The sequence below is a fragment of the Meles meles genome, chromosome 12 (genome assembly GCF_922984935.1).
Source record: "Meles meles chromosome 12, mMelMel3.1 paternal haplotype, whole genome shotgun sequence".
NCBI classification, from domain to species: Eukaryota; Metazoa; Chordata; class Mammalia; order Carnivora; family Mustelidae; genus Meles; species Meles meles.
Window position 1 is genome coordinate 13,956,327 of NC_060077.1, and position 23,739 is coordinate 13,980,065.

At 44.1% G+C, this 23,739-nt stretch overlaps 1 protein-coding gene across 3 annotated transcripts in view; it reads right to left on the minus strand.

Annotated features, from left to right (window-relative positions):
* Positions 1 to 23,739, minus strand: part of CLIP1 (CAP-Gly domain containing linker protein 1) — a 122,272-nt gene that overhangs the window by 40,769 nt on the left and 57,764 nt on the right. For 2 of the 3 annotated variants that reach the window (XM_046024180.1, XM_046024181.1), the window contains exons 6-15: positions 19,953 to 20,150; positions 19,232 to 19,335; positions 17,391 to 17,451; positions 8,018 to 8,962; positions 5,929 to 6,045; positions 3,762 to 3,819; positions 3,144 to 3,227; positions 2,098 to 2,254; positions 316 to 481; positions 3 to 218 (exon numbers count right to left, since the gene is read on the minus strand). In XM_046024180.1, the coding sequence (XP_045880136.1) occupies positions 3 to 218; positions 316 to 481; positions 2,098 to 2,254; positions 3,144 to 3,227; positions 3,762 to 3,819; positions 5,929 to 6,045; positions 8,018 to 8,962; positions 17,391 to 17,451; positions 19,232 to 19,335; positions 19,953 to 20,150 (2,106 nt within the window). Of the gene's footprint in view, positions 1 to 2; positions 219 to 315; positions 482 to 2,097; positions 2,255 to 3,143; positions 3,228 to 3,761; positions 3,820 to 5,928; positions 6,046 to 8,017; positions 8,963 to 12,592; positions 12,698 to 17,390; positions 17,452 to 19,231; positions 19,336 to 19,952; positions 20,151 to 23,739 lie in introns of all 3 variants that reach the window. The other variant, XM_046024178.1, reaches the window with a different exon arrangement.

Here is a 23,739-nt window from a genome sequence, read left to right on the forward strand (position 1 = left end):
ACTTTGGCTTTGTCGGCTTGCTTTTTCAGTTCTGCCATCTCCTGCATCAAGTTGCTGTTCTCCTTCTGCGCGGCCTTCAGCCTCTCCTCCGTGTCCGACAGCGTCTTCTGCAGGCTCTGCAGCACGGCTTCATGCCTCGCCTTTGTCTCACAACTGGCCTCCTCAAACCTGGCCTTCAGATCCTGGCACTGGTTGTGGCTCATTTCCATCTTCTTTTCCTGCAGAAACCCCGGGGGAAGCAGTTAGTCACCCAGCTGTATCTGCACCGCCCTTGCCTCCCTCGCCAGCACTTAGTCTCATATACTCTCTCCTTACCAGGTCCACCAGCTTCCTCAGTAGCTCTTTCTTTTCCTCCTCGTGCTTTTTGGCTGCTTCCTGCTGGCTCTGTTCTGCTTGGAGAGTTACCTCCCCAATACTCTTCTGCAGAAAGCTTGCGTTTTCAGTAGCCTTGGTAAGTTTGAGCTGTAATTCTTCTACATTTCTAGAACAAGGTTCAACACAAGGTGTCAGAGTTTTCAAAACAATGCTTTAAATTCCAGTCATACTTAGAAAGATACTATTCATAATTGTACTAATGATTATAGTTTGTAAGTAATTAATAACATCTGAAATAAACAAAAAAAAATGGCCTGACTTGCCCTGAAGACTAATTTTAACAATTGAGACAGTTACAGATACATTACTTAGAGTGACAATTATTGTAATTATGAGGGTTTCGTATTTTATGTCAGTAGATCTGTAAGGAAAAAGGAATGAAAAGTAAACATAAATGAGGAAATTATTTAGTAAGTTTCAAAAATCTTAGCAGACGAGATTATCAAAAACTCATTCTACTGCCCCTTGAAAACACAAGATACAAAATGACAACTTGAAGATCTAGCCTCCAGATACCAATGTGGGTCAATAAGACGTACAGAAAATGTGTGACACAAACCTAGAGAACGGGCTATCAGAGGACTCTGAGAACAGAGGTGGGAAACTCGGATGCTCCCTCTGGGCTGTCCGACACCTGCAGAGCTGGAGCTACCTGGGGCACCAGGTCACCACCACCTGTGCGGCCCACTCCCCCCGCGCCCCCCCCCCCAGCAAGTCTGACCACAGGTAGCCAATCAAAGCCCAGGTGTCAACCTCCCCCCCGCCCCTCCGTCACCATCACGCTAAATTGTGGGGGTGCATGGCCAGAGATAAACCTAACTGCCTAACTGAGATAAAACCTAACTGGGTCTCATGGCCCTAAAATGTCCTCTCAAAGTTTTTGCCTTACAAAATAAAACATTCGATTTTTACCCGGAAGCTATGAAAAGAAAAGAAAGCTCAAAGCAACAATAGCCTCAGAATAAAGACAGGAGGGGTGGAGAGTAGCTCGTGGCCGTAGCAGGTACTGCTGATGACCAGCCGGGGCCCCAGGGCCGGCCGCACAGGCCTGAAATCTCCGGCAAGTCACATCACCTCACGAAGACTCAATTCCTTTCTCCTCAAGATGGGAACAAGAACACTCACCTCACAGGATTACTAGGAGAATCGGAAAACCCACTCCACTAAAGCCATCCATCCACAGGGCGCAGGGCACATACCCAGTTAGCCTGTAATATGGGTTACCCTTTGTTACACTGAAACAGCTTAAAAATACCGTTAGCTGCTGTGAAAGATGTTCCCGCCCCTGGTAAACTCCTGCCTTTTCATTATAAGCCATCAAAAGCCTCTAATACTGTATGGCTTAGAAGGTTCCGTAGTTGATTTAAGCAGACACTCACATAGTAAGAAAAAAGGAGGAGCGGCAGGAAAACTTAAAACAGAACAATCCTGGGTGGTCTGGGTGGCTCAGTGGGTTAAAGCCTCTGCCTTTGGCTCGGGTCATGATCCCAGAGTCCTGGGATCGAGCCCCACATCTGGCTCTCTGCTCCACAGAGAGCCTGCTTCCTCCTCTCTCTCCTTGCCTGCCTCTCTGCCTACTTGTGATCTGTCTGTCAAATAAATAAATAAAATCTTAAACAAAACAAAACCAGAACAATCCTGAATTTTGGGGTTCCCCTCCCTCCTAGACCATGCTTCAGAGGCGAACCTAAATCAGGCGTCCTTACAACCATTCATACATACCTTTCTTTCAGATGTAACTCGTCATTCATTTTTGTCAGCTGAGAAGAATTATCTCCCGACATCTTCATTATTTCTGCAATGTCATTCTCCAACTTTTCCTTCGCCTTTATCAACTGCTGTTCTCTTTCATCCCTCTCTCTAAATTTTGCCTCCATATCTGAATACATATAGAAAAAAAATCACTGTAGTGTTACAGTCAACAAAAGTTTATTGACCATATCCTATATTCCAAGGTTTACTCTGAGAGTATTTGTATATAGCAATCCCTGCCCTCATGAAAATCATATTCTAGCCAAGATGATGGATAAGAAACAAGATCAAACAAACAAACAAACACAAATAGAATAAAAACAGTGTTAATTGCTAAGAGAGGAAAAAAATACAAGCAGAGAAAGGAATCAAGAAAGAGTTGGTGGGCTAAAATCTTGGGCGGGACCTCTCTGGATGGTGACATTTAAGCAAAGATGGGAAGGAACTTAGGGAAATCAAGTGCAAAGGCCCTGAGGCACAAAAATGCTTGACTTGCAAGTATTACCAACAAGGCCAATATGGTTGGAGTAAGACGAACAAAGGGAAGGATAGTATGAGAGGTCATCAGAGAGGTAACAGGGCTTGACATTGGTAAGGACTCCAGATTTTACTCTGAGTGAGATGGGAGTCACTGGATGATCTTGAGCAGAAAAGTGACATGACCCAACTTAGCAGAAGGACGGCTCTGGCCGCTGTGCTGGAAATGGACTGAAGGAGATGAAGGCAGAAGGAGGCAGAGCAGGCAGCCAGCTGTTACAGCAGCTCAAGTGAAAGATGATGGTGGGCTTGAATCAAGGACAGTGGGAGGAGTGGTGAGGTGTGGTGGATTCCGACTCGTTTGAAAACAGGGCAGAGAGGGTTTGCAGAGGTTATGGATCTCAAGCAAGTATTTTATCACATTATACTACGTTAAGGAGAGAAGTGACCCCTGAATAATCTTATTGTAACGTACCACAGTTATCTCAAATCCTAGGAAACCTACGGTGTTCAGTGCTTAGTAAACAAAGACCGCTTACCTGTTAAATTTTCTCTCAACTTCTCCAATTCAGTAGACAGTGCATTAAACTGTTCCTCCTTTTGGTGTAATTTATTTACAGTTTCTATTGAGGATAGAGTTAAAAGTTTAATATATTTCATACTTAGTAAGCCATCTAGAGGTTGACAGTCTTACAACCAAATCAAATCACATACTGGGGATTTGAGAGGACAGAAATACTAAAGAGTCCCATTACAACAGCAAACCACTGTGTAATGACTAGAGAAGAGGGGATGCATCTGTTTTCACTTCCCCTCATCTGTGGGTTAGGCAGGCACGGGGCATACCTTTCCAGGCCTCTTTCTCTTATTTCCAGCTAGAATTCAATAAAGCTATCAATGACTAAAGATCAAGTAAGATAAGATTTTTCCCAAGTATACTTCATTTTTACATGGAACAAGCCTTTAGTCACAAGAAGAATGAAGTAATTGGGAGTCTGAGGCTTCAGGAAGCCAGTGCAATCTGGCTTTTCCATGTGCTGCGGAAGCTTCCGGAAGCATGACGTCAGACTGCACGAGCCATCTATTCCGTGTACTCCAGAGGCCAGCTCCAGCTGGGGAACCTGACATTCTCGGAAGCCATACTTAGTAAGACATACCTTGCATGCTTCTCTGAACAGAGACTGCCTCCTCTGAAGCTTCAGCAAACTTTTCTTTCTAAAATGAAGAATGAGATCTTCAGAATAGAAAGATTTCAAATTGCAGAAATAAAGCATTTCAACCAGTTATAACTACAACACTATCTACTTTCTGTGACCGATTTTTTCATTTAAATTTATACTTAACAATGTGTAAACGCCAAATACTACCATATATATGCCGCGCGTGTACGTGACAAAGGTGAACAGGGCTTACATCCATGTCCTGGCCCGAGCATGCATGTACACCTGTACTCATGTGTGAACGTGCATACGTGTGGCTTGGGCGTGCGTGTGGTGCATGCGTATGCTCTTTTCCATGCTGCCACCCTCAAGCAGCAGAACTTCTCTTCAGGAATCTGCCTGCGACAGTGGTCAGAATTCTGCGGTGTTCTTCTGTCTGAGAGTAATCAGAGCCAGTATCTTGAAACTACTATCAACTACCTTTTTTTTTTTTTTTAAAGATTTTATTTATTTATTTATTTGACAGAGATCACAAGTAGGCAGAGAGGCAGGCAGAGAGAGAGGGTGAAGCAGGCTCCCTGCGGAGCAAGAGCCTGATGCGGGGCTCGATCCCAGGACCCTGGGAATCATGACCTGAGCCAAAGGCAGAGGCTTTAACCCACTGAGCCACCCAGGTGCCCCGATCAACTACTTCTTAAACCCAAAAAGGCCCACCACTCACCTACTCTTTTCTGCATGACAATAGATTTAAAAACAAAAAACAAACAAAATGAAAAAACATGTTCTCCTGAGATGAACTTTGAGCTGGATGCACCAAGAAAAATTTTCAGTGAGTATTTCTAACTATTTAGGATTATGAATAAAATGGGTACACAAGCCACACAAGTCCACCAAAGCCCAAAGACTGTCCCCTGTGTTATCCCCAAAGCCAGACTTAGGTGGCAAATTTTCTCTTCAGGGTACACAGAGGTGTACACTACCTTAAAAGTAAATAGTCTCAAAGTTTAGGAGGGGGTGGGGAGGCAAGGCCAGAGAAATAGTGTGGAACTCAAAACACATTTTTGAAAGGCCATAATATTAGAAAATCATGATTCCCAGGCCAACTTGCTCTCAAAATGTAGCTAAAATATTGTATATCAAAATTGCCCAACAGAACCATCCACCATGACAGAAATAGTCTATCCTGTGCTGTTCAATATGGTAGCCACTAGCCAAATGAGGCTATTAAGCGCTTACAATGTGGCTAGCACAACTGAAGAACTGAGTTTTAAATTTTATTTAATTTTAATTCATTTAAATTTATATAGTCATATGTGGACAGTGGCTACAATAGTGAACAGTGCAGCTACATACTTGACATTTGAAAAAGTAGAACTTAGTAATATTGGCATTTAAAAAAAAAAAGCAAACACTTATTCACCTCTGGTACTAGCACAGAAGTGTAATAAGCCGGGAAGAAATGGTGTATAGAGGACCTAAGACAAGTGTCCCTTCCTAACTCACGTTTCTCTTTCCCGGTTTCTCCATAAGCCTACGACTTTCCTTTCCCGTGCTGTGTGCTTACGGTTGTCAACCTTGACTAAGTTCAGTTTTTGATGCAGGAAGAACGGAGAACAGTTGAGAAAAGGCAAGAAAAATAAATGTCTTACAATTTGTGATTAAGGCGAGAGGACAGATGTGAAATATAATTTGCTGAGGTGGTTATAGTGAGTTGGAAGAAAGGATTCTTGGACTCCGTGCTATCAGCGGGTGCCAACGGTCCAGCACTGCGCTCTCTGGCGTCACAAGGAGGGAGAAGGCATAGCCTAAACCTGATTGTAAATGAAGCCCTCATGTGCTGGGCATATAAGCTTGGGAGGCCCGTGTTTAGCAAAACCAGGCGATCACACGCCAAAGCGGCTCATTTACCAATTTACCAGAGGCAAAGGACAGATTGAGATAAAGAAAAAGTAATACCTACCTTTATTGCTAGGTCAGGTTAGATCCCATTCCCTTCAAGGTACTTACCAGCCCAGGACTAATACACTCAATTTAAATGAATACTTTGAAAGAGAAAGGAAGGAGGTCCAATACTTCTTTCTTTATGGAGATTTTTGTTTTTAAACCAGGAACGTTATTCAAATGGCCAGAAACCCTGAGAGTCCAGTTCCCAAGAGGTACTTACCAAAATCTGAAGTTCTTTTTCCAAAGCCTCTTTCACTTGACTGACTTCACGCAAGTTTTCCTGAAGGTTATTAAGTGTTAGCTCTTTCCCCTGCAGCTCTCTGGTAACGCTACTAGCCTACCGTACAGAGTTACATGGTGCAGAAGCAAACCAACACGAGGAAACAAAAAAGAATGAATGAGGAACAAAAAGTAAAACAAATATAAAAAACATATGAGAAACAAACACAACCAAATAAAACTGAAAGGAATAAAGGCATGGGTTAAGGAAAACAACAAAAAACCATTGTTTTTTTGTTGTTTGGTTTTTGGTTAATTTTAAGAAGGTAATGACTTCGCACAATCAGTTCTAGATAGTACGATACAATGACTATTTAAAATAGTCAAAAGGAGTATTTTTCTATACGAAAATTTGGAATATCCGCATGAGCTAAAGCAGAAAGTGCAGACGCCTACTTTCTAAATAGCTAAGTCAGGCAACTTCATTTTCTGGACTTTAAAGGCCGTCAAGCAGGAAGAATGCAGACACGAAGCCTGTGTTATCTTCTCTGTTTGTATGTGCTTAAAGCAGTTCAACGTTAAAAAAAAAATTTAAAATTTAAAATGCACTGGCAACAGTAATCAGAAATTGGTTTTCATCAAATCTTGATGTAAAAAAATTTGACCCTTAGCTATGGATGCTCTATTAATTAATTTTTGTGATTTGATTGATATTTTGGATCCAAGTGAGGAGATTTGAGAAAATCTTCCTGTAATTAGCTTGTCATCTTCAACTAAGGTTACTTGGCAATTTTTCAGTCTGTCCTCCCACCTCCCCCATCTAACCTTACAACCCTTCGTCCAAGAAGTATTTTCTCCCATAAAAAGCTCAGAAAGCTGGGCATCAGCACCAGCACTCCCACTAGTGGTAGGAGGACTGGGACCATTCATTCCTCAAACAGTCCTTAAAGATGAAGGTGACATTTGGCAAGGCTAATTAGACAGGGATGTAGCTGGCCAATGTTTCACGCAATTTCCTATGCCTTGACCAAAAGCATACTTGTCTGTCTGTCCTCAAAAAGGCAAGAAATAGGAGGCATTCTCACTGCGGCATAGGAAAAGCTCTCCAACAGGCCAGAAGCGGCAATGTGAAGGCCTTCGGGCTCTGAACCTTATTCTGCTGTCTACTTATCACAGCGTGTTAAGCGACCAGTCCCATGGCACTCAGTGTCCACAGCTGTGTCTGCACATAAGCTGATAGGACAATGATGTAAATGCAAAGGAGGAGGAGATGATTATCATATAAGTTTCTTTCTTGTCTATTCCTTCATTTACCTTAATACCATCCTCTTAGGGAGTTCTCCATTTTAAAAGAGATTACAGGGGCACGTGCATAGCTCAGTTGGTTGAGCATCTGACTCTTGACTTTGGCTCAGGTCATGATCTTGGGGTCAGGGGATCGAGCCCCACGTCAGGCTCCGAGCTCAGCAGGGAGGCTGCTTGAGATTCTCTCTCTCTCCCTCTGCCCCTCTTCCTGCACATGTGCTCTCTCTCTCTTAATGAAATAAATCTTTAAAAAGAAATTAGGGGGCGCCTGGGTGGCTCAGTGGGTTAAGCCGCTGCCTTCGGCTCAGGTCATGATCTCAGGGTCCTGGGATCGAGTCCCGCATCGGGCTCTCTGCTCGGCGGGGAGCCTGCTTCCCTCTCTCTCTCTCTGCCTGCCTCTCTATCTACTTGTGATCTCTCTCTGTCAAATAAATAAATAAAATCTTTAAAAAAAAAAAAAAAAAAAAGAAATTAGGGACTAGAACCAAGCTTAAACAGAGCACAGAGCATGTCCCAGAGACAAAGTCGTTAAGTACACAGATGCTAAGACACCAAAATAAATTAACCTAGTTGAGCCATTATTTTCTCTAATCTCCTCAGATGAAACCACACTCAAGATACTCAGAGGACACTGCACGCCAACTGGGAAATCCGCTAGCACCGGGCCGGCTGCTGTAAGCAAATCGGGAATCTGGAAGATGAATGAGCTCCATTCCAAAGTGACGTACAATGCAAAGTGAGACTGACAAGCAGAAAATAAAAGGACGGAGGATGTCAATACAAACCTTGCCACTTTCAGTATTCTTTTCAATCTCTAAATTTTTTATCTGTTTCTCAGCTGCCTCAAGCTGCTGTCTAAGTTTCTCGATTTCCGATTTACCTTCGGAACTGGCTTTCCGAAGTGCATCAAGATCCAAGAGCTTTTCTTCAGTAGCCTTGAGCTGTGATGCAAAATGATCAATAACCTTGGTTTGTTCACTGCATTTGGCTTGTAGTACCTCTAGCTCCTTTACCTTTATTTCAGCTTCCTGCAATTTGTTTAAGGCGTCCTCCATTTCTACCAGATGCTGGTCTTCTGCTCTGTCCAGCTTCGCCTTGAGAGCTTCCAGGCCGCTCTCCTTCTCTGCAATGACCGCCATCAGCTGACCTCTGAGGGCTTCTAGCTCTTTCGCGTGAGCAGACCTTTCAGAGTCTTGTTTGTTCTGCAGGTTTTCTATTTCGTGCTGGTAATCTAGTCTCATCTTCTCTATCTGTGTTTTTAACTCAGCAAACTCTGCTGTCTCTGTCCCGACCCCTTTGCTGAAGGACACCTTCAGCTCCTCCATCGCCTGCTGGTGGGACGCAATGGCCGTCTCCAGCTTGGACTTCCACAGGGCTATCACATCAGAGTTCTCCTTGTTGGCGTGATCAAGCTTGCTTTTCAAGGACTCGTTCTCTTTGGAAAGCTTCTCTGTGGCAGCCTGAAGAGCCTTTATCTCCTTCTGATGTGTTTCTTCGCGGGCTCCAAACTGCTCCTTCAGAGAAGTGATTTCTCTCTGGTGGTCAGCACGGGCGGCTTCTAACTTTTCTTGCAAAGAGCTTATCTCTTGCAAAAAGGAGAGTGACATGTCAACATCCCCAGCAGGCTTATGGGACTCTAGCCTCCTCCGCAGTTCAGCTACCTCCTGCGCTCTCAATGCTAGGTCTTTTTCTAGTTCCATTATACGGGACTTTTCCGACACCGTAGCCACCTAGTAACCGCAGTCCAAAGAAAAACAAATCACGTAAATAACCAGTCACTTTAACCTTGAAGATCTTCTTTAACCTTGAAGATCTTTAATGACTCCCCCACCTCAGGCAGCCGTGGAGCTAGTGTGAACCCCAGAAGGCTGCCCCACCTCTAACTGCTGTCAGGGAGGAAGCCCAACTCTGAGAACCCCGAAGTCGTCATCTTTGGCCAACTTCCACCAGCCTGAGATGCTCAAGGAATCGAAAATTGATGTGCAATTTAACTTACTCTGGAATTACTTCTTTTTCCTCTAAAGAAACTTAGAGAAGTGCCCATCAACTGATGGTAAGTTACTGGAAAGAACAGCTTTCAAAGCTCTCATATGTCCAGCTGAGGGAAGACAGAAGCTCCTCATTTTACCTGGCTTTTCCCTCCTCTGCTTCCCCCGGCATGTGTAAATGCTCACTTATCTAATGCGGGTGATTTTAAAGACCTGTGTTGTCTGGTGTGATAGCACACATGGCTCCTCAGCACCAGAAATGTGACCGATGCTATAAGGCTAACAGGGACAGATTTTGAAGACTTGGGAGGGGGGAGGACATAAAATATCTTGTTGATAATTTTTATACTGATTACATGATGAAATGTTATTTTGGATAAACTGGCTTAAATCAAATATATTACTACTTTTACCTGTTTCTCTATCTACTAAAAAAGTATATTAACGTGGGTGGCAGAGTTTCGATTACATATATGTGATTGGTATTCTACTTCTGTGGCCTATGACCGGAATAAAAGGTGTGATATTATCTATCAAATGTTACAGTGAATCAGCGGTAGAATAAGAGCTTTAGCTGGATAATGAAGAAATGCTTTACTAACTTCTTTTTTTAGAAAGACAAAATAGGAACAATTACTTACCTTCAATTATATACATGAGTCTTTTGAGAGTCCCCCCTTTTAGATAATTCATTTGGCATTTTAACGTACATCTCTTGCTCCCCTAACCCAGTGGTTCTCAGAATTTAGTATGCGCGTCTCCTGGGATGCCATCTGAAATGCAGGTTCCCGTGCGCTCCCACATGTTTTGATTCTACTTGAGCTCTGGGACCGCACCCAGGAATCTGCTTTTTTTAAACACCCCAGGACTAGGAAAAACACTTTCTTAACCTGTGTCCTTCTCTCTTAAGAAATGACTTCCCTCTGATACCTGTAAGCCGTCAGTGTAGGGCACAAAATATGTGGGAATTGGTCGCTTCAGGCATAAAAATGAATTATTGGACTAACCTGGGAAAGAGAAGGGAACATGAATGATTTAAAAACAAACTTCAAGGATCAAAACTCCTCCGGGTTGAAGGCTCCTCTCCCTCACTGCCTTTACTGGGACAGAAAGTGATGGACGTGTTTCCTTCGCTTCCTCTGTCCACCTACAGGCTGTGATACGGACGCACATTAACACGTCCACAAAGGGCTGGGAAAAGAAAGCAACCAAGTCCGAAACGGCATGAGGAGTCGCTGACTACTTTAGAGCCAGCTACGGTGTGTGCTTCAGGGCTACAGATGCTCTGGGTTAAAGATGTTTATTTACGGACTTTTTTCTGGGGCAGGGGATGGGGTGTCCAAGAGTTTGTTGCCACAGAATAAGGTACAAAACATTAATAAATCCCAACACTACAAGGTCTGGGATCTGAATAAATCCAAAGAGACGAGAGTTCTCTATCAATGTCAAATAAAAAATAAGTGAAAAAAGAACAGCGTGATTACACTGTAGCATTTCCACAGCTCTTCCGTTTTTGTTTTGTTTTACTTCCCAAAGTTTGCCCTTGAGCAAAGCTACACGTCTGCCTGCCTCTCCCACCAGGATGAGGCCATCAAAGTCAGGTATCACTTCTCATTCTGGTGACTTTCCCTGTGGCAGCAAACACCCGGCGCATAAACTGGGCTTACTGGCTGGGAGGACATCTGAAGCGCTTCCTAAGAGGACAGGAGATGACCGGGACCTCGGGCGGCTCACTGGCTGGTTTCACACTTGGCCAAGCAAGAGTGAGGATCAGATGAAAGGCGTGACTTCTTATTAGAAAGACAACAGTCCGAATCTGGAATAGTTGGATACACTAGGTTGCAAATGATGCCTTCTTATCCACGAGGGAAAAGAAAAGGCATCCATCTGAGTTGTTTGCTGACAAAGGTACGTAGGAGGAGTTCACAGGTTAAAAAAAATGGATATATATATATATATATATATGTATTTCCTTGCTTCAATCCCACTAAAGGAGCCCAATCTTATCATCAGTCCCTTATATTTCCCAGATCAAGTCTTTGGCTCTCAGGTGAGAAAGAAACATCGACAAACTACCGGGATTTTTTCCCTACCAAATACACAGGAGATACCTTTACTTTTGAGGCCAACTGAGAACATTTTCTCTTTTTAAAAAAGAAAAGCTTATGATTTAGAGAAGAAAAATTGCTCAGTTAGCTAGATTTTTAGATCAGTCAATGATTTCTCAACAAAAGAAATTTCTATAAATACTAGTGATTCAAAAGAAAAAAATCAGGGATACCAAATTTGATCAGAGACAGAGTAATTTTTTAAAATTTTGTAGTTGAGGATCTGGGCAATTTAGCCACTGACAGTCAAATTTGTGATCTAAAGGGTACATATACATACATGTCCTCTTATGTGTAAATGCTCGGATTATTTATTAAATTCTCCAGCACAAAACTACCTCCGAAACAGACTCCATCCTGTGGCGGTCAAGAGCATAGACTCTGGGGCCAAGTGTTCCAGATACAATTTCTGGCTCCATTATTCCTATCTGCTGTGTAACCTTGGGCAAATTATTTAACCTCTCCATCCCTTAGCATCCTCATCTGCAAAATGGGGTGATGCCACCGTCCCTCAGGGTTGAGGTGAGACCGAGTACGTTAATGCCGGGCCGTGCTCCGAACAGTGCCAGGCACCGGTCAGCACTCTGCAGGTGCTGAGATACACCAACAAGTGAAAACCTGACTCATGCACTGGCTCCAGGGGCCAAAGACAGTGAGCCGGGGTTGGAGGAAGTAGTTCTGTTCTCAGCACACTCTTCCCTCCTGGTGGCTGAGATTTTCACCTACTGGTGGCAAAAAGGAGGGAAGTGCAAAGACAGATCAGGTATCAAGAAAAAAAGGTCACTGGGATGAAAGTCCTTAACTCTCATTCAAAAGAGCCAGTGTTTCGATTCCCCCTACAGGCCAGGGAAGAAGGCAGGAAAAGAGAGGTAAAGTAAAACAATAAAAAAAAATTCTTCAGAAAACCCTGTCACTGGGAATATGAGAACAAGAGGACAATTGACTGCTCGTGGCAAACTGGAGAGACATATTTCAAGGTACCGATACAAAGAGCCTCAAATGTGGCTGTGGACATCCACGCAGTCTACATACAGTTGGAGAGCTTCTGACCTTGGTTTTGGTTGAGTCAACCAAAGGAATGAGTCTTTACCTTGGACAAAAGACTGGATATGCAACAGCCGTGCCTACCCATCAGTCTATGCTCCTGAGCCCCTGAACGGCACCAGGACCAAACTCAGGTGGAACCACTGGGCCAAGGCACGTCCCCCGAGGCGTCACCATTCACATACACGGGTCTGCTTCATTAAACAGTGAAAACCATTACCCTAGTGTCTTCTAACTCCCTCTGGAGTTTGTCAGCTTTGGTCTTTTCAAAGAGCAGGCTCTGTTCAAGCTCCTTAATGCGGGCATGCTCCAGTTTGGTCTGCGTCTGTTAGTAAAAAGGAAGAGGAAGAGAACACAACAGTGCCACCGTGACATGCCAGCACGAGAGGAGAGACAGCGGCATGCAGGCTGAGCCACCAGTACCTTCCGCCAAAGGATGAATGAAAAGGGAAATGGAGAAGGGCAGAGGATGGGCTGAGATGGGGAGGCTGGGGTGTGGATGAACGCTACTGGATGAAAGGATGAGGTGGCCAGGGGACACGAGCTAGTCTACGGAGAACGACGAAAGTGGAAACACATAAGGCAGGATGAGCGGTGTCAGATGCGTGCAGCCAAATATAAGTTACATTGATAAGTGAGGTTGATCAGCACAAATTAGAATCGTTAATATTCCTCTAAACTATCAATTCCCCCTCCCCGCAACAGCTGTTTGACATTACTGTGTATGTAACTGACGCGGTGACTGTCAACAAATAAATTGACCCTCAAAATGACCACTGCCATCCCCCTAAATATGGCCAACAACAGCTCATAAATCCTCCAAGTGCCCAGTAAGTCCCAAGGGCAGATCCCAGTGCTATGATGTGAACAAGCGTGAAGCATTAAGCCTAACGAAGGGAATCCAGAAACCAGAGCTGAGAAAATCACACCAGTGGCCTTTGCTGAGATGAGCCAAAAGGGTCGGCTCTTAGCAACATTTCCCAGTTCCCTAGTTTCCTTCCAACAGTGGGATCTCCAAAAACGGTTTGTCACCAAGGAGAAAAAGAGGGGATCCTAATTACAGGGGGAAAACTCAGTAATAATTACGTCTGACGGCCTCTCTCGGAGACTCAGACCAGGAGAGAAGTTGGGAGCTGGTGAAGGGCTTGTCTTCTCCATCCTAGGATGAAGCTCAGGAGTGAGAAATGGGTGACTCGGCACAGAGGCATGAGTCTGAACTCCATGCAGAAAGAACTGGTAAGATCCTTAACTGTGTTTCAAAAACTTCAGAGACTCCCCATCATCACTTAAATTAGCTGTAAGCTGACGGAGAATCCAGAGGGCAATGTCTTTGCAACAGCAGAGTCTTACTCAATGGGAAATATTCTCTATGTCAGTTTGAACAGGCCTCTTCCCCAACCAGTTCCCCATCCGAGGGGTTATCAGCAGACCAAGGGACAAAACCTAGGGACAGAGCTACTCCCAGCCACTGGTATTAATTTAAATATTTTGTGGTTCTAACTGGCCAGATCTGTGTCTGGACGATTACAGGCAACGCAGAAATGACAAGAAACTCTAAAGGATGGGGTGGACCATGCTAACGTTATCTTTCACTGACTCCAGTAGTCCTCTAGGGATTTCAACACAAAAGAGGTTGATGTGTTTGAGAACTAAGTATAAACCATCATGGAACATTTAAAAATGAACCAAAAAGGGCGCCTGGGTGGCTCAGTGGTTTAAGCCTCTCTCAGGTCATGATCTCAGTGTCCTGGGATCGAGCCCCACATCGGGCTCTCTGCTCAGTGGGGAGACTGTTTCTCCCTCTCTCTCTGCCTGCCTCTCTGCCTACTTGTAACCTCTCTGTCAAATAAATAAGTAAAATATTTTTTAAAAAAATGAACCAAAAAAAATTTTTTTTTTAATTTCTTCATCTGCTTCAGCTTTAGATACTCAATAGAAATAATGAAATAAAATTCAAAACCTGGGGCACCTGGGTGGTTCAGTGGGTTAAGCCTCTGCCTTCGGCTCAGGTCATGGTCTCAGGGTCCTGAGATCAAGCCCAGCATTGGGCTCTCTGCTCAGCAGGGAGCCTGCTTCCCCCTCTCTCTCTGCCTACTCATGATCTCTCTCTCTCTGTGTATCAAATAAGTAAATAAAAACTTTTTTAAAAAATTCATAATCTAACTGTCTGGACAGTCCCCTTGGTCCATATGTGCCTCAGACAGAAGCTGTTCAATTTACCTGCTTTTACAAGAAAAGGATCAAATCCAGATCTATGTTATTGGGGTCAGAGCCTCAAGAACTGAAATCCAAAACTAACGGTAAAAAGCAAAAGGTAACAGAACCTTCCTTCACCTCTGACACTGAGTTCAGTGTCCTCTGGGTAGAAGCTCACTACTTCCAGATAAAAAGCAAATATCCACTGAATGTGATCTTCTTTCCATTGCGAGGTCTTCCAGATGCCTGCGACACCACCTTGCTGGCGGGTGTGCACACAAACCATCTGGGACTCGACAGCTGTCTGGGCCATCAGCAGCGAGGGAACTAGCGATCCCCGTCCATGCCTCGGTGTGTGGTCAAAACATTACACTGGACAGGACACCCTCCTTTCAAAAGTATTCCTTTCTCACAATAAGACAGAGCATCCCGAGAGGGAAGTTCTGGGACAGGGACTGAGAGGGAAAGCAAAGGCTCTGCGAGAAGCGCACAGGAAAGCCGGGAGGAAGACCCCATGCAGACTGACACCCGATGCAGCGGAGCCTGTTTGGGGAGGAGAGAAGAGACCCAGATCACTGAAGTAGCTTCACAAAAAGGAAACCTTCAGAACGGAGGCTTTTTAAAAGTCCGGTCTTAAGCTGTCTCTTTCAGCTGCCAGGAGGTGGTAGGGAGAAAAATCTCTGTTTTAATTTTATTCTCTGATGGTGGTAAAACAAAGCCAAAAGTTGGAGGTTCTTTGTACCAGCATCACAGTTAGCAGCTTGCTGGGGGGAAGCCACGCTTTGGAGGCTGTTTAGGTGAGATCTCAGTTGGGCATTTGGTCCAGATCAGAGGGAGGAGGGAGAAGAAACACCTACGTAGCTGGTGGCACGGCTACTGGAAAAATCGCACTTCGATAATAATTGATTTAAAGCACATGGTGTCTTCACTGAAGAATGCTCCTCTCTAGTTTCACCAACTCAGGGAAAACCCGGCCGCCACAACATGCGGACGCTTGAATTTCTTGTCACCTGCACTGGCAGGCACTGGCCAGCAGAGGGAGCTCACAAAAAGGCAATCAATCCCACAAAAAGGCCCTCTGAATGCCCTTCTCTCTTAGTGGGAATAAAATTACTCCAATTGGAATACTCTCCAAGACCACTTGGGAAAACTTTCCTGCAGAATTTCTCTAATTCTTTCCTCTTACGTGTTTTACACTTCAGTTAGCTATCCTCTCAGAATAATTCTATTAAAATGAGAAGACATTCTGAGTTAAGTGAAGAAGGCCAGGTCCCCAGACAAAAACTTTTTTTTTTTCTTTCTGGCAAAATTTTTTATAAAGCAAACATTTGCTTATGCATTAAATAAATGGATTTATACAGCTTATTCATTACATACAATCTCTTCAGGATACAAATGTAACTGCTCTGAAAGCCACATGCACAGAGATATTAAGATCAATGTCTCAGGTCAGATGATGCCGTTAGTATTTGAGTGTATCAATAAGCATTTTAATCTGTCATCAATCTGGGTTAACAAGGGAAATCTCCACACAGTTAAGTGCCCTCTTACATTCTCGGGATCTTCAGAAATCTGGCTCTTTTGCTATCAGCAAAAAAATGAAAAAATTAAACATCGACAAAAGGAGAAATTCCACTAAAGTTTCAATTATGTGTTAAGGGTCTCAAAACAACTCTGATAGATTTCAAGTGAGTTTACTGGCCGGCCTATGCCAGCCTAGTGCCAAGGGGAAGATTTCACTTGCCCCTCCCCAGCACACCCTCGGCTATGTCTCACATGAATCAGATGAGGATGTGAAACTTCTAATGAGACTTTAGGGTGTTTTTAAACGGATAAGAACAACACAAAAGTAAACTAAAAGAATGTCACCATATATGAAATGAGCAAAGAAGGGAACTATTGAATTAGGAATAATCCACTAAATTCTGGGCCTTATAAAACTAGAACTCAAAGAATGTCTTCCTTACTCTCGGTTGACTACAAAGACAATTTCCAAAGGAATCAGAGATCCTATCAGGAAGGGCCCCTGGAATGGAATCATGTCGTGGGTCACCAATAGGCTTTGAACTTGTAATAGCAGCAAAAATGGATATTCTGGGAATTGCACAGTACCGAGTGCAAGTTTTACTAAAATATTACAGACTAACGTATCAAAAATCTGCAAAATTTGAATAATTTCATAATTCGTATTTGTCATACATCTAGCAGTGGTTTAAAAAGCATCAAAATCACGTGAATCTGGGATCTAAAAAACTGATATAATTGTCTAAAGATGAAAAACTTGATGCTGAAGGAAATCTCTGTGACTGTAAAATACGCCACAGAAGTTAAAGAAGCTGATACAGAAATCGCTCTTGTTTTTTCTTCGGGTAATTACTTTTTAAAAAACTGATTACTGGAACACATGTTTATTCCTTTTACAAGACTATAAAAAATTGATCCTGCTCAATTGAAAAGCAAAGCTGAGAGAAAGCACGAAACTTTTGGGGGGACTATCATGATGAAGTTAAAAGTGCTCCTTGCAATGCCATTTCTGATCATCAGAGGAACATCTCGAGTCTCACGTGGACAGAGCGCCAGATTTATGACTTGATTAACTCCAATTCCAGGATTTGAATTTTGAAGTGCAAGAAAAGAGTAGTAAAAATCTGACTGGGTCACTGGAGTCAGGACAGCACCGTCCCAGGCCCAAAGACCCACAGCCACGCCCACAGCCCAGCCCAGCCCAAGTTCCCTCTGCTGTCTGCTCTGGCACAATGAGCTCATCTGAATTTGTGAACCCTAGTACCCAGAAAAGCTGCAGAGAGCCGGAGGGGTTTTACCTCAAGATCGCCTTTCGTGATGGATTCTTCCTCAACCCGGAACTGAAGGTCCTCCACCTTCCTGTGGAACAAAACCAAAACAGAGCACATAAGTAGCCAAGGAACACATCTGCCTTACCGAAAATGGGATTTACAATCAACACCCTGGTGACTGTAACAGATGATGGTGGAAGAAAATAAAGAAATGTATTTTTAGGCATTCGGCTTAGAAATCCAGTAGCTCTGTTCTATCTAGGGAGACTTCAGTGTTTTAGAGGTACTGAATCCAGGAGGCAGGAAGTAAGAGTTGAGAAAAACCAGCTGGTTTCCCTTGGTCACAATCAACAGAGTGAATCTAATCAAGACAGGACCAGCCTACAGGGAAAAAGTCTAATGACCACAGAACTAGGTTCTGAAACTTCAAGTCTGTAATTTCTACTTTCCAATTACAGAACATAGGGGAAAGTGGCACAGAAAACCGATTTCTCTTGATACAACTCCATATGTCATATGGATATGTCAGGGTAAGGATAGCAGACTACCCCTGCAGAAAGCCCTGGAAAATCCTAGCACCTTTCTAAGCCTGGGAGAATAAGGTTATGAACAGTTGGAGTCACTTTTTTTTCTCCTGCATTTTAAAAATCTCTGATTTGGGTGCGGGTTTCAATCAGTGCTGTCACCAAGTCAATGAAATAGGAGATCGTGAAGAATTACAAAATCCAGGTAACATCCATGTTATAAATCTTCCCAAATTTGAGTGTAAGGAAGAAAAGGGAACAAATTCATAACCTGGCTGCAAAAATCAAAACCGTCAAACTCACTAGCATTTTTGGCAAAGTTAAGAAAAATTCTACTCTGTGAAATCAGAACTAAACATCAGTAATTTACAGCCCTCAAGCCCAGCAGGCAACAGACCAAGAGCTGGCTTCAGAGCCAAAGCAAGCGGTCCTGGTGCCCTGGCATCCAGGAGGGCTGAGAAAAGGCCTGTTACTATCTCTCATTTATTTGTACCCATTTTTAAGATGCAAAGGGAATTTCCTATGTATAGTGTTTGTCTTTCTAGTGAGAAAATAATTTCCTTGGTAAGAGACTGTATCCTATCTCCACTTTATTCCTTCTTACAGCAGTGAGCCTCTGACTGTCCTGAACTCACAGACCAGACACTTAGTGTATTAGGCTGTTGCCATCAAAAAGGACAGAAGATGGCATCAAATGCAAGAGAGGACAAATGTCCCACTACCCAGAAGTGTTCCAATGGTTTCCATGCAGACACCTTTTTCACAGATCGTGTTGGTCACAGCCTCAAGAAATCTGTAAGAACCAAACTTGCTTTCTGTCTCATACAATTTAGCACCGATTCCATCCTGACCTGGATACCACTCTAATGGCTTCACACCGAAGTTTTGTTTTCCTACGAAGGTACTGAGTTTCTCAACGGCAGAGACCTTGTATCACTCACCAGTGATACAGTTTTACTAGATTCATGGAAGGCGTTTCACAAATACTAGGTAACTTGGACCCAAAATGTCCTCTCACCAAAGATGGTTGCAGGTGGAAGCAGGGTTTGAATTAATCTCACGACACTGAGGTCAGCCTCAAGAGGATGCTTGGCCCATAGCAGGGACTCAATAAATAGCTGTTAAATGAAGCAGGTATGTCTAGATGAGTCCAAACTTTTCAAAAAAAAAAAAAAAAAAGTCAAATCCAGGCAGACCCTCCTCATGCAGTACAAAGAGTTTCATTTCCACTGAACACATGGTCATTCCTTTGGTTCTAAGGGCTGGCCCCTTAATGAGGATGTTTTCCTAAGGTCATTTAAAAGGAAAAGGCCACACTTGCACCAAGGAACAGTCTGAGGTCACCTTTTCTCCTCTTCAAGTTGGTTGAGAAGCTCCACCTTCTCCCTGTCAGCAGCCTCCACCATTGTTCGCAGCTGGTCCATCTTGGCCTCCAACTCCAGGACATGCTGGGGAAGGCAAGGGTGTCAGTGAGTGGCCTCTCTCTGACCCAGACACAGGCCCAGGGATGCCTCCAAAGAGCTACAGCTAAGTGGTACCACTGTGGGTTGGCATGACTCTAAAACCTTTCCACACTGAAATGCTTTCTACGATCTTTAATAGGTTACTTCTCGGCCGCATTCCTGGAAACTAGATGATGAAAAACCACACCATTAAAGCAACAGAGGGCACTGTCAAAACAACGCTCATCTTTTTTGAAGCTGCAGTTCGTACGAAGGATAACCTACAAAACAGGAGCTGCCGTCGTGGGTAAGGTCCTAGTAAATGAGGTCCCCTGACGCGGGCCAAAAGACCCAGATGTAAAGACCGAAAGACTAAGGTCGACTCAAGAAGAACAAAACTTCATCTTTATAACGCTACAAAGTGGTACCCCAGATCACAGCTTCCAACAAGCCCAACAAAGACATTGCTACTCATTTCCTGTGCTGCCAAGACTAGCCCCCCGGCTCCAAGCACCGGGGATGCTGCTCAGCCTTCTCCCTCCACTTAGAAAGCACCAGCTTCTCCACAGGATCAGCTTAGAACCCATCACCATCTCGGAAACAAGGTCAGCACGAGACTTCACCTGGTCGTGTCCGTCCCGGGCCAGAGCTAGCTCCTGCTCTATTTCCCCCACGTGGCTTGTGGCCTTGGCCACCTCCGCCCTCTCTAGATCCCGTTCAGCCAGCAGCTGCTCAATGTGCTGCTGCTTCTCCTTCAGGGCCTCCTGGAGGGCAGTGGTGCCGGAGATCTTCCTGGCGTAACGGGAGGAGGTTTCAGTCAACTGCAAAGGAAAGTTAAAGAAGTGAAGGGCGATGATGCTTTCGGGGATGCAAGGAGGGCGTGAGGCATGCAGGCAGGCATCTCCTCGGCAAAGCAAAGGTGCTGTCCCAGCTCCCAAGCTTGCCAATTATTAGCAAAAGCTTCTCGTCAAGGAAACAAGACAGCATGTGCCTCCTGACTGTGAACATCACAAACAACACATCAATGTAAGAAGTCACGGAACAATCAGAAAGATGTTTAGAAGGAGAATGAGCGGCTCAAATCAAAGGTCCCTGAGCTCAGCTGACAGGGCCTTGCCGGAATCTAGAAAAATTCCACAGAACCCATTTAACAAGTTTCTCTAAGCTTCATTTCTGTCCGAGCTTCATTAATAGGCATCTTCTTCTTGTGAGATTTTGGTCAGTTTTTTGCTCCTCAAACTTGAGGTTGAAATTTTTTTTTCAACTATTTAAGCTTCTAACTACCAGGAGGAAACCAAGAGGTCACCCTTGGAGTCACAAACCTTTTTTGTATCGATTAAACAGTTGGATTCTGTCTGGATTTTCTTCATCTTTCTTTCAAAGTGAAAGGCACAGATAAAGAATGAGATCTTGCCATCTGCAACGATGTGGATGGAACTAGAGTGTATCATGCTAAGGAAAGTAAGTCAGAAACAAAACAAACGAGCAAAGGGAGGAAAAGGAAAGACAAACCAAGAAACAGACTCTTAACTCTAGAGAACACACTGATGGTCACCAGAGGGGAGAGGGTGGGGGGACTGGGAGAACCAGGGGATGGGGACTAAGGAGCACACTTGTCGGGATGAGCACCGGGTGGTGTATGGAAGTGTTGATCACTGTGTTGTACACCTGACACTGATATTAACACTGCACATTACCTGGAATTTAAATAAAAACTTAAAAAAAAAAAGAAAAGCACAGGAGATCTCACCAGGGAATCCAGAACTTGAGGACCTGAATCCCAATCACCAGAGAGATTTGTGAATATCAGATTAACAGGGAAACTCCATGTGCCTTCAGAAGTGTGTGCGGGGAGAGAAAAGACATGCAGAGAGAGGAAAAGGAGGGAAAGAGAATCTGTGCAGAAAGAGGAGGAGGGGAGGGGAGGAGGGAAGAAAGGGGAGAGAAGTGGGAGGAGAGAAGAAGCAAGAGATGGGGCAGAAAGGCCATGGGGGAGGGGTGCAGAAGGCTCTCAGGGGTCCCCCTGCTACTCTGTGCTATTTCCCATACCGATTCGTCCATCTTGAGGCTAATCGTCAGATAAAAACACAGAGAAAATAACCTCCTACCATGGAAATGGGTAACATGGCCAAGTTGAACAGCATGTTTCCAAGCGAAGCTCCGGGGTAGGGAGGCAGTTCAGCAAAAGCCTCATCCCTTGGCATGCATTTGTCCAAGGCCATTGACCTAGAGACCAGATTGCTGGATCTGGATCGAGTGGGCCCTGACTTCATCTCCCGCAATCAAAGCCTCCTTTGAATGCCCTTCATCAGTCGGAGCCCCCATCCAGGAGGCAGACAGAGCAAGGATCTATCATCAACTAAAAGTCAGGCAATTTGAGGGGCGCCTGGGTGGCTCAGTTGGTTAAGCGTCCGACTCCTGGTGTCAGCTCAAGTCATGACCTCAAGGTCATGGGATGGAACCCCATGTCAGGCTCCTGGTTAAGCAGGGAGTCTGACTGAGATTCTCTCTCTCCCCCTCTACCCTTCCTTTCCCCCTGCCCCCACTCTGAAATACATCTTTAAAAAAAATATATAGACAATTTGACAACTATAAGAATAAAGGAATCCAGTCAAACCCAAATTGTCCTTTACTGTTTCTATTTAGTGAAATTTCTAAAATTACTTAAACATATGGGGGAAGGGGTGTTGTTTTAAGCATCTGACCTTAACTTTCCAATTTTATTACGTGGTTAAAATTACACCCTCTAGTACTAACACTTCTTCCTGAAATGCACCAGACCTGAAGTTCCCTGCACAGAGATGCCCCAGGGCCCTGCAGCAAAGTCACGGGGCACTGTGGAGTATTTCCAAATTTCAAGGGAAACACTCCAACACCATACAAACTACAAGCTTGAGGCAACTAAGTCTGAGGCAACTGTACGACGTTCCTTTCAATCACATCGTGTCTTCCCAAAGCGAGGTTTTGGCTGCTACTGTGACAAAAAGCCAGTACTGTGCGAAAAAAAACCCAATGTGTCACAGGAAATGAGGGTGGCAGTGTTTGGGAAGATTCCAAGGTTTGACAAAGACATGCAGTGCCCAACACGCACACGCAACCTAATAGTAAGTGTGGTTAGTTAAGAATGAACCAAAAATCTGTTTTCTCTTAGTTATGTGTATGGTTCTTTTCAAACAGCTACTAAATTGCTGGAACATAAATATTAAACTGTGCACTTAGCTGCTTAACAGACAGGACTGCTAGCTATTTCTGTTGGCCTGGGGCACTACAATAAAGTAATAGGTCAGTGGGTGCTAGGCAGAGGGTCTGGGCCCCTCTGTGTCAATATTTCCAGAGAACCATCTTGCACTAAAGAATCGTTAGATATTTTCATATACATGCAAGGGGTTACGCTGTGGAGATATATTTCTAGGAAGTTACACTTTCTGTATCTTTGGCATATCCTTTTATGGTGATTTTTGGTTTAGAAACCATAGCGACCCTCTATAAAGATCTACAAAAACAGCTGTTTCAGAAGGTAGGAAGACTCCTTTCTCTTTTGTCACTCTTCTTCACTGAGGGAGGTGAGCTAAGATGAATGAGAACTGGTCTGAAAAGAGGAGAGACTGGGGGAAACAGGGGAGGGCTTGCTTGTCTTCCAAAGAGATGGACACTTGTAATTACAAAAGAATAAAAGTTACTCTAGAAAGAATTCCTATTCCAGAGAAAACACCTCCATGGACTTGCTCAGGGATTAGCAAAGTAGACTAGCTGTCCACATGAGTTTGCTGAACGAGGCTCTGTCCAGAGAGGAGGGTGGCTTCCCTTCTATGTCATTGTTCTTGTCAAGCTTTTCTTGTTGAAGTCCATTTGTGACTTTTCTGTTGAAGATGTACTTTCTTTTCATATGCAAAATGAAAAAGTCTGAGCGGGTATTTTACCAAAACCTAAGAGAAAGTCCAGCTGGCTGCCAGAGAAGTACGGATCCCTCCCCTTGCACTGAAGGAAAGACCCCTCCCCTTTCCCTTCCCAGAGGACCCAAGGACCACAGAAGAGAAGCCAGACAGGGGCAGCAGCTTCACTCTGACCAACTGCACCACTTACCATTCTCCTTCCTGTCCTCAGTTTACCAGTGCAGTGCAGTTCTACAAACCTGCACACTATTTGCCTCACTTCAAGTAAATAAATTGACTGGCAGGAGAAGAGACAAGAAGTCATTTTCTGACCCTATTAAAATACCATATTAACAGTATGTTGCCTATTTTAATTCTGACTATTCTATTTTTATGGATCTAAATGGGGGAAAGGGGGAGAGAGGAAGTGGAAGGGAGAGGAGGAGATGGAGAGAGGAGACAAGACATGGCTTTTCCTAGCATCCCTTCATGTCCCGCTGGTTCCCCTCTGTGTCCTCTGGCCCAAGTCAGGAACACT